This window comes from Petaurus breviceps, unplaced genomic scaffold (genome assembly GCF_028583685.1).
Source record: "Petaurus breviceps papuanus isolate PSGF00001 unplaced genomic scaffold, PetGlider_PUasm1.0 90692, whole genome shotgun sequence".
NCBI lineage: Eukaryota > Metazoa > Chordata > Mammalia > Diprotodontia > Petauridae > Petaurus > Petaurus breviceps.
This window is the reverse complement of record NW_027187313.1, coordinates 422,623-433,054: the sequence shown is the minus strand read 5'-3', so window position 1 is coordinate 433,054 and position 10,432 is coordinate 422,623. Positions and strand designations below refer to the sequence as shown.

Genomic DNA, 10,432 nt, shown 5'->3' with positions numbered 1-10,432 from the left:
CACACACACACACACACACACACACACACACACACACACACACACACACCCTCTCCCCCAAGTGCTTGTGGTTTCAGAGTGCTGATACTAATCAGATTTGAGTTGACTTATTGTCATAGTGGCTTTTCATGTTCCTCAGAGACTCTTTGGAGTTAAGATCAAGATTTGGAGATTGGCTACAGGCCCTCCCAATGGCAGCTACTGGAATACAAATGAAAGGGCCCTTTCTCCTAACCAGTCAGTCAACAAGTCAGATAACTATGCAGAAAGTCCTTTTTCTTAAGAAGGACAGACAATCTGCCTGTGAATCCCCCACAGCCCTATCCTAGGAGTCAGAAATTTCAGACTTTCCTTCCAGTAAACCTTGGGGTGGGGGAAGGAAGGGAAGGAGGAGGAATAGATCCGTGTAAGCCAAGAGATACCTTACTGATCCACTTGAGGTGAGGCCAGAACATCCATCGCTGAGAGTTCCTCACTGCTTCATTTCATTCTTCCCCTTCCCTCTTCCCACATCAGTCTCCCAACATCAAACGGCTTTTCTCAAGATGGCCATCCTGAGGAACGAGCTTTGTTCCTCTATGCATAATACTCAGGGTTTTGAATAGCTGCAGCTTTGGGGGGGATATATCCTCTCTGGGTCCTGCTCCCCTTTGTCTCCCACATACCTCCACCCCTTTTCTTGGGCCTAAGGGAACCTAGTCTGGTTTTCACCTTTCCTTCTTCTCCCTCTCCCCCATCTCTGCTTACTCACTCCAGGACTATCCTGGTCAGCCCCTGGTCCGAAATTTCCTTTATAACATGGATGTGTGGTTTCGGCGGCAGCAGAGGAAGAGCATACCTTATGTCTCCTTGGAAATGGCGCTGAAGAATTGGAAAGAGGTGAATGAATTTCCCTGGCCGTTGGGTTCCATCTTTTTTTTTTTTTTCCTGTCTTCGCTATTTTGGTGGGAATGGAAATTATTTCCTTCCCCATCCCTGGCCTTGTGTCTGCATTCAGGTGGGGCTAGGAGAGCTTGGAAATGTGTTTCCCCTCCCCCATCACCATGTACTTCCGAATCTCACCTGGATTTCCCCTTCCCTCTTCAGTGGTACATTTCTAGTCACTCCCACGAATGGGATTAAATCTGTAGTGGGGTGAAATAAAGGATCTTGCTGGACTTTCAGCCTAGCACCAGTAATTCCATTTGGTGGCTCAGATAATTGAGATGGGGTAGGGAAATGCTGTGGTTCTGGGATCCTGCAGGGAGGGAAGCTTTTCTCTCTGCCTGAGTGTTAAGACTTGTCTTTACTGACCACGTCCTCTCTTATACGGTTCTTTTTTCTTGATCGATTGCTTCTGATACTCCTATGCCTCAGGACCTTATTTTGCCCAGGAAATCAATCTGGGTGGGCTGCCGGGGAAGTGAGCCTCACTTCAGAGGATTTCCTTGTTCTCTCTGGATCCTTTTCCATTCGCTGACAGTACAGGCAGCTCTGCGAAATGATTACCTTCCGAAGAAAGCAGGTGAATGCTTAGCTAGGCCCCTCCTTAACTGACTTCTGTCCCTTAGGAGAGGAAGAAGGAGCAGAGCTGTGGACAGAGGGTGGGGATCTGAGTGGTTTCCTGGACTTACCTGGTATCAGGGGAGGGATTTGCCATGACCTCTCCTGCATGCAGGTATCCAGAGTAGGTAGCATGGCTGAATATCCACCGAGAGAGGAAGATTCCCAGAGATCAGAGGCCCCAGCCTTTAGGCAGGTTAAGCGTAAAGACTTAAAGGGGTGAAGATTCCACGGGTCCCTTAGTTAACACAAGAAGTTAGCCTAAATCAGTGGTGGAATATTGGAGTGGGTGGAATAGGGGAGGGAGAGCAGTAAGTGGGGGAAACCACTGCTTGGATAATGGGGGGATTTCACTCTGAGTAGCAGGCAGGGAAATTGGAGTAGGCTTTGGATTCTGTAGAGGGAAGGGGGGGTGAAAGGAATTAAAGGAGAAATTGAGGTGCATTCTATTGACCAGGGACATGTCCTTTCTCCCAAAAGATCCCCAGGAAGTTCTCCAAGCCATCCGAGGCTACGTGAAATACTTCTTTGGCTGTCGAGAATGTGCCAAACACTTTGAGCAAATGGCGTCTGCCTCCATGGACCGAGTGGAGAGTATGGATGATGCCGTCCTCTGGTTCTGGAACCGGCACAACCGAGTTAATGCTCGCCTAGCAGGTAGGGGACTGGTCTGAAGAGAGGCTAGATCTTTATGGGACAATGGAAGGGATGGGAGAAGAAGCAATTCCTGGGCAGAGACTGAGAGATGGATCAGTCCAATGCTAGGCCAGAAGCTATGCCCTCTTGACTTGTACCTCCTTAGATAGTATATGGCTTTACTTTTTTTTTTTTCAGGTTGATTGATGCTTTTTAAAAAAAATACTAAAGTCCTCTACCCAATATGCCACATCCCACAAATAGAGCAATCTTGTAACAAAGGAAAACAGCTAGTCCTAATTCACCAGCCCAGCAACCAAGTCTGGTAGCACATGCAGCAGCACTCTGTACCTGTGCCCTGCTTAGAGGAGGGAAGACGGCCTAACTTTAGAGCTGGGCCACCCTGGGCCAGTCATTTGCCATCTATGTGCCTTTGGTCACCTCTCCTGTACCAGGTGGGCATATGAAGAGGTGACTGCACTTTGAGACCTGGAAAGCAAAGGCAATAGATCAGGGATTTTTCAACTTTTTTATGTTATGGATCCATTGGGCAGCCCTGTAAAGGCTGTGAACCCTTTCTCAGGATAAATATTTTTTAATTCATAATTTAAGGAAATGCTAAATTTCAGTTAGAGTTTAAGGGAAAGAAAGTTGCAATTAGCTTTTCTAAATTCACAGGTCCCTTAAAACCCTGGGGAGGTAGGGTTAGTGAACCTGGGTTAAGAACTCCGGCCACATGACAGATGGAGGGTCTGGCTTTGCTTCTGGGGCACATGATAAGCAATGGAGAGCTAACCTTAGGGCTCTGTGCATGGGTGGCAGTGACAGTGGAGCGATATAGACATTGTGTTTTGTGATCTGGGATCCAGGAGGTTGGAGGCACCAAACATTGGGCAGCAGGTGGTATAGGAGCCAAAGCTTCTGTCCACATCTGGTGGATCTTGAAAAGCTGCCGAGTGCCTGGTTTCTCTGTCTGCCCTGGCTTCCTCCTCCCCCTTCCACTTGTCATCAAATGCTCCATTTAACCATCTCCACCCCCTGTGATTTCCATAGACCACCACTGCCCCAGAAAAGCCTGTGGTCCTTCTGTGCAGCAGGCACGCGATGCTTAATCCTGCCACTAGGGGGTGTTAGCTCTAGTGTTCTCTAGAGTGCTTTAGTTTGGGAAACTATCAAAGACCAATGGGCCGGTGCTGAATTCTGTTGCCAGGACTCTGGGCCTAGAATCAAGAGACAATTCATTTAGATCTGGCCTCAGACACTTACCAGCTATGTGGCCCAAGGCAAATAAAGTCACTTAGCCTCTGTTTTGTGGTGGGTGAAAAGACTGGGCAAAGGAAGGTTCACTCTTCTTACTATATTGATTTATTAAGCAATGCATGCCAATGGCCTAACAAAGAGGGACCAGACTTCCTCCGCTTAGGCCTAGACCTTGAATAGAGAGGGAAGCAGATTTTTATACATTAAAAATAATTAATCAAATAAGACCAGTTAATTAAATGGAAACAATACAACATTAGGTAATCTGATTTCTAATTATATGAAAGATTAGGGACTTTCCAAGTTGGGAGGGGGAGAGCAAACAGGTGTAATTTCCTGAATTCAGAAAAAGAAATGTCTCACCCCCCCCCCAACCCCAAGTATCTGTAAACACTCAAAGTAACATGGAAACAATAACTGAATGATCAATACCGGGGCCAGTTTTCAGACGACATATGGGTTGCTTGAGATGTACAATTGTGAGAAAACTCCTTACATCAGTCTTTGGATCTGACCAGGTTTCTGGTCAGCATAACCAAGGTCCTTAGTTAAGGGTCTCTAAATAGCGGGGAGAAGTGGGCCAGTTTCCCAGCCACACAGGGCTAGGTTCAAACAATGCAATAAGGTTTTCTCCCAATTCCTATAATTGAATAAAGTTTTCTCACAAGACAGAAATTGGACTAGACCCATAATTAGATAGAAAGGGAACTGAGCTAGTTCCAGAATTGAGTCACAAGATGGAGTCAGTGTGGTCCACTCAGTTCCCACAGTTAACCCCTTGATGTTCTGATCCCCTCAGTTCGCTCAGTTTGGTACAACTTCCCCAACTACAAAATGGAGATCATAACAGTACCTGCTTCCCAGGGTGGTTGTGAGGATAAAGTGAGAGCACTTATCGCAGGGTTTGTGTAGTAGGTGCTATAGAAATGCTTTTTCCCTCACTTTCTCCTACTCCCTCCTCACTGAGAGAAGAGAAATCTGCCCAGGACTTTCTCCTCCCTTTTCCCCACAGCTTTCAGGTTTGTTGGTTGGTCCTTTGGCTCCTTTATTCATTCGAAAAACACTCATTTAAGTGTCAGGCACTCTGCTCAGTGCTGGTGATGCAAAGAGGGTCTTTTGTCATGGAATTTGCAATCTAACAAGGTGGAAAATTATACCACAAATAATTATGATTTAAGGGAGAACAAGATCTGTGTAAAGGAAAGGTCTAGACAAAAAGATCCGATAAATGTAAGGGTTTAATTTGGAATGCTAGGCTATGTGATCATAGCTTTAGAGCTGGAAGGAGCCTTAGAGGCTGTCAAGTCTGACCCTCCTAAGGAACCCCTACACCTCCATTTTACAGATGAGGGAGCTGAGGATCAGAGAGTTTAAATGACTTGCCCAAGTTCACAAAGCTACTAAGTGCCTGGGGTAGGATTTGAACCTGATTCTTCCTGAGTAGAGAGGAAGAACTGTATTTGAGAATTGCCACAGAGGTGGCTAATTGAATAAAGGTTCACAGAGGAGGTTTCCAGCTATGGTGTGACAGTGGCAGAAACATGCAAACGAAGGGAACAGGTGATTTCCTTATGACAGCCTAACCTAGTGGAGAGAATTCTGGAATTCCTAGTCCCAGTTCTTTCAAGGCATCAATATGTCTTTCAGCAATGAGTCACAGAATCTTGAGAGGCCTTGAAGGCCATCTAACTTGGCTTCCTACCCATTACATTAATCCCTTGCCCAGAATTTCTCCCAAGTTGTCCGATAGCCTCTACTGAAATACTTTTGGTGTTGGGGAAAGCAAATCACTTAATTTTTTTTTAAACAATTGGGGTTAAGTAACTTGCTCAAGGTTACACGGCCAGGTGTTTCTGGGTGGGTGCTGAGTGTCTGAGCCCGGGGTTCGATCTCCAGGTCATCCCAACACTGGAGCCGGTGCTCTTACTCGCTGGGCTACCTGGCCGCCCCCACTTAATTTTTTTAAGATATAGTTTTTCCACCTGTAACCTGGAAAGAAAACCCTGACCTCTCTGTTCCCCACCTCCTAATGTGATACAAAAATGTGAGGGTCAGTGAGAGATCCTCTTTGGACCTGGTATATGTGTGTGTGCATTGGGGGAGAGACTGGTGGCATCCCATTACTTCTCTGCCCTCTTGAAGAAAACACAAGACATAGAAATCCAGAAATGTACAACACAGATTGGAGGATCACCTGTTTCCTGTACAAAATGACCCTCTACTAGACAAAAAGTGTGGCTCATAAGATTTCTTTGAAGAGCGATTTCCCCTGGTGCTTTTTAGCTAGGATGCATTTTTTTGTTTGTTTTTTGGAGGGAGGAAGGCAGAGCGGTTTGGGGTTAAGTGACTTGCCCAAGGTCACACAGCTAGTAAGTATTAAGTTAGGATGTATTTTTCAAAAATATGAACAATGCTATCTCATTCTGGAATACACTCGTGGTACAAAGCATGGTACCTTCATTTTACAATAGGAAAATGGCATTGAATTCTAGACTTGGATTCAGAAAGACCTGGCTTTGAATCTTACCTGAGACTCACTAGCTTTTTGACCCTAGGCAAGTCACTTAGCCTCCTTGGGCCTCAGTTTCCTCATCTGTAAAATGAGGGGGTACAACTGGACCACTTCTAAGATGCTTTCAAGTTCTAGTTCTATTATTCTATGTTCTTCCTGGGAAAACAGAGGGAGGGGAATAAATAGGCATTTATTGTGTGTGTATATATATATGTATATATAATAATAACATTATTATATACTAGTGCTAAATGCTTTATAGATATTACCTCATTTGATCCTCACAAGAATCCTTTAAGGTAGATGCTGTTATGATCCCTTTTTACAGTTGAGGAAATTGAGGCAGATAGAGGTTAAGGGATTTGCCCAGGGGCACACAGTTATTCAGCATTGAGGCTAGATTTGAACTTGGATCTTTCTGATTCTAGGTTTGGTGCACTATCTACTGGGCCACCTAAGCTTCCAGGGAGGGAGGTGCCCAGCTATGTGGCAATCTTATGAGACAGAAGAAAAAAATAAATCAATCAACAAATATTTTTAAATATCTATTCAGCAAAAGATACTGTTACTCATAATAAATGGTCTGAAACCCAGTCCCTGGATCATAGTAGCTATTGGGGTCCATTATCAAAGAGAATAAAAGATCCAAATGGGAGAGTCAGGTAAATGATGTATCTGCTGGCCATAAAGAGGTACCCTTCCTCCATGCCCACCCACACACAGCCTGAAAGGAGCAGGTGAGACCCTCTAATCTCTAGTCCTCCTGCTTCCCCAACAATCCTTTAAGAGATCGCCATCCCCACTTCCACTTCGAGAATAAAATTTGATATCTGCTAAGTGAAATGATCCTGGTTAGGTAATAATGAGGTGCTTGAGAATCAGTTTTAATATTTATCATCCCTGAAAGGGAACTTAAGATATTTTCTAATCTAGTGCCCCCTTTTATGGTTGAGAGAACTAAGGCCCAGGGCAACAGAGTGCCTTGGCCAAAACCAGCTAGTCCGTGCCAGAGGCAAGACCCAAACTCAGGATTCTGGACAATTCAGTGTTTTCCACAGGAACTCACGATCTCTTTACTTTAAAAACAGAGCATATTGTTGAAATAGAGAAAAAGTAGATTTCCCTAAGAAGAGGAAAGGGTTAGCAGAAGAACAAATGGGGATGAATGGACAACCCAAAAGTCCTGATGGAGATTTATGCAGCAGGCACCATGCTAAGGGGTGGGGATACAAGTGGAAAAAATGAGACAATCCCTGATGTTGGGGTACTCATCCTCTAATTAGGGGAGACCACACATGAAAGAAAGATCAGGAACGGGGCTGTTAGAAAGTTCCAGAAGTCATAAGGGCACATTAGTGGATCCTTGGGTTTCATCAGGAAGTCAGATGATAGTGCTGGGGATCTGGAAGTCATAGAGGGTGTGGTAAGTCCTGGAGGACCTTAGGGGGGCAGTGATGGGGCAAATGGGAATGCCTCGTGCTTCTTCAGCTTCCTAGAAGAAGCTGGAACTGGAGTGAGTCCATAATGATGATCAAATTTACAGTTATATAGCGGTTTTAAGCTTGCAAAACAGTTTTCTCATAACATATGAGGAAACTGAGTGAGGGTCAGAAGCTTACTAGGCTGTCAGGATCAGGACAGCTGTTAAGGTTTTCAGATTCCCAAGTCTTCTCTTCCTGGAGATCAGAGGGTCACAACCCATCTTCCTGTGTACTTCCCTCTCCAGGTACAGTCACCGAGGACCCTCATTTCCCCAAAATCCAGTGGCCATCAAAGAACCTCTGTGACTTGTGCCACAATGAAATTGAAGGAGACCCTGTGTGGAATCTAGGTGCCACTCTTAAATTTTTAAAGTCCCACTTTTCTCCTCGAAACATCGTCATCAACCATAGATGGTCTGTGGAAGCCTTGCCTGGTCCTGGGAGCTGGCATGGAGAACTGGACAGTCCTACTCCCTCACCTCCCGCTGAGCAACCAAGTCCCACAGATTCACCGGGAGAGGAGCCAGTGGACAAATCAGAAGACCTAAGAGGAGATCACAATGAGATTTCAGATTATTTGTTGGCCTGGCTTCTAGGGAGTAAAGCTCCATATACAGCAAAAGAAGTCATCTCAACAGAGAGTGATGGCTTGACAGCAGAGGATCATTTCTTGACAACAGAGTTGCCAGAACATCACCGTGTCCAGGTGCTAAATGTGGAAATGAAGGAAATTCTGGAGAAGCAGTTGACAGAACACCAGGATACCCATAATGATGAGTTTGATGAAGCTAAATCCTTGATCCCAGATGATGGAGACCAGTCTCTAATCTCGGATGATGGAGATAGATATCTGATCCTGGATGATGGAGCTGAGCCCCTGATGCTGGACCATGGAGCCCGTGAGCTGTTCCCAAAACCACAGGTTGCACAGAAACTGACCAAGCGAGACACGTTGACCCTGCAGCTGGAAGAAGGTGCAGATGAAGTCAAGCAGCTGTCCAGTTTCAACAAGAGAAAGGTGGGGGCTAGGGCCCAGCCAGGTGGCCAGTGGCTATGGATGCTTAGGGGGAACTTCTCCTACCTGGATGCTGGTCTCTGCATCGGGCTCTACTCCCTGTCCTTCTTTTGCCTCATAGTCATGTGTACCTACTTCCAGGAGAGGAGGAAGGCTCGAAAGGGCAGAACCAGATACTTTTCAGCATGAGTTGCTGAGGTCACATTAGGGGAATGGGAGTAGGGTGGGGGGCATCTCTTCTCTACCTCCTTCCATGGTGTAAATGCTCCCAGAGGGTAAGGGAGTGGGGAGGGGGGTGAGAAAGGCCGCAGCACCAGTGACCCTCTGTGGATAAATGGGAGGGATGCCTGCTGGAAGGAAATGTCACTTGAAGGTGACTCTGGGTCAACTCACATCTGACAACAATGTTGGGAGGTGAGGTGGAGGAGGGCGCTGATGAAGGAAGTCCTCTGCATTCCTTATCCCTATCATAGCTGGGACATGGGCCATAGAGGAGCACTGAATGAAGGGAATTCTATCAGTTACTGACCTTCCTGCCACAAATTAGTTTTTAGGTGCCCATGGGCCTCCTGCATGGCCCCTGCTTCCCCACCTCCACCTATCCTGGGAATGTGGGAGAATGGAATCATTGCTTCTATTGATACTCCTCCCAGACATTTGTTTGAGGTCTGGAACTAAGGGGAGACCTGAGGCTGGATTCCTCTTGAGCTGCCAGTACACCACTCTAGAAACACCGGGTCTCTTTCCGAAGTCCTAGGCACTAATATTCGAATACCCCCAACACTGAAGCAAGCTTGTTTCTTCCCTTCCACCGACAGGAGAGCGCTAGAAGATGAGGAACTTCTCGGCAGTATTGCTATGAGCCTTTGTCCCTCCTCTTCAGCCCTAAGGACCCTATCAAAAACTTGGAATCCTGGTCACTCTTGGATTAATAAAAGAATGAAGAAGAAAATAGCCCTAATCCAGAAGTTCGGGCCCCCAGCAAAGAGGTCTAGTGCCTTGCTTAGCTACTGTGGGGTCTGGTCTGAGACTGGAACCTGGGAGTTTCTGGGGTTATGCAGCTTTCTTAGGTGTGGGTTTGGATGTGTGAGTGTGTGTGTGTGAGTGTGTGTGTGTGTGTGTGTGTGTTTGGGGGGAGGGGAAGTTAGAATGGAGTAGGATCCTTACCTAGGTGAGCTTGCATTTCCCGTGAGACACTGCAGACACGCTTGCTGCTAGCTTCATCCTTCCCAAAGCAGCATCAACTTGAGTACCACACCAGTTTGCGCATCTGGGGGTGGGGGTGGAGGGCCAAAGTTGCTCCAGGGTTGTGGGTGGGATTATTCAATTATGTAGCAAGGGGCATGGTGGGGATTGCAGGGTGTTGGGGGGCACGCTAGAATTGATTTGTGGTGCGTTCTGGGTGGCTTGGTATATAGCTGTGATCATGGGAGAGGGAAGCTTTACACCAGAGATGAGAGCTCTTGGCAGAAAGGGGAAAGGCTTGGGAGAGAGTCAATTGGCCATTTCTTCCTTCTGATGAATTGGAGCCTCACATTTTGAGCTATGTCCTTCTGTATTCATCTTCCTGTTTTTCCTCTGAAAGTGATAAGGGGCATTGGTTGACTATATACTGGGATTGGCTAGCAGGGTTTCCTCTCCCTATAGACACCAAGTTCTATATTGGGTAAGGATGGGGTCAGGAAGGAAGGATGCAGCCTGAGTCTATGAAATACCTATCTCAGCTGGTGATTTGCAGAATAAATTATTTTTTTGCTAAGGCAAGTGTCTGTGCTTTTGCTGGTGAGAAAAAGAGAGAGTATAAAACACATCTGGATATAGAAATTAGAAATGACCAACCTTGGTAAAACTTGTTGCCTCTGGAACGTCCTACTGTCATCCTGTGGAATCTACAGGTAAACTTGGGAAAGAGAATCACCTGGTCTCATCCCAGCCTCTAGAATCTGGCCTCTGTGGGAGGAAGTTGGGCCCCTGGGGGTCTATGAC

General features: G+C 46.2%; 1 protein-coding gene across 2 annotated transcripts in view; it reads left to right on the top strand.

The window, feature by feature from the left end:
- The window catches only part of QSOX1 (quiescin sulfhydryl oxidase 1), a 54,659-nt gene extending 44,454 nt beyond the window's left edge, over window positions 1–10,205 (top strand). Inside the window, exons 9-13 of one of the 2 annotated variants that reach the window (XM_069065442.1) lie at window positions 757–879; window positions 1,357–1,504; window positions 2,023–2,199; window positions 7,677–8,449; window positions 9,265–10,205. In XM_069065442.1, the coding sequence (XP_068921543.1) occupies window positions 757–879; window positions 1,357–1,504; window positions 2,023–2,199; window positions 7,677–8,449; window positions 9,265–9,282 (1,239 nt within the window). In that variant the 3' untranslated portion in view covers window positions 9,283–10,205. Of the gene's footprint in view, window positions 1–756; window positions 880–1,356; window positions 1,505–2,022; window positions 2,200–7,676 lie in introns of both variants that reach the window. The other variant, XM_069065443.1, reaches the window with a different exon arrangement.
- The last annotated feature ends 227 nt before the right edge of the window (window positions 10,206–10,432 follow it).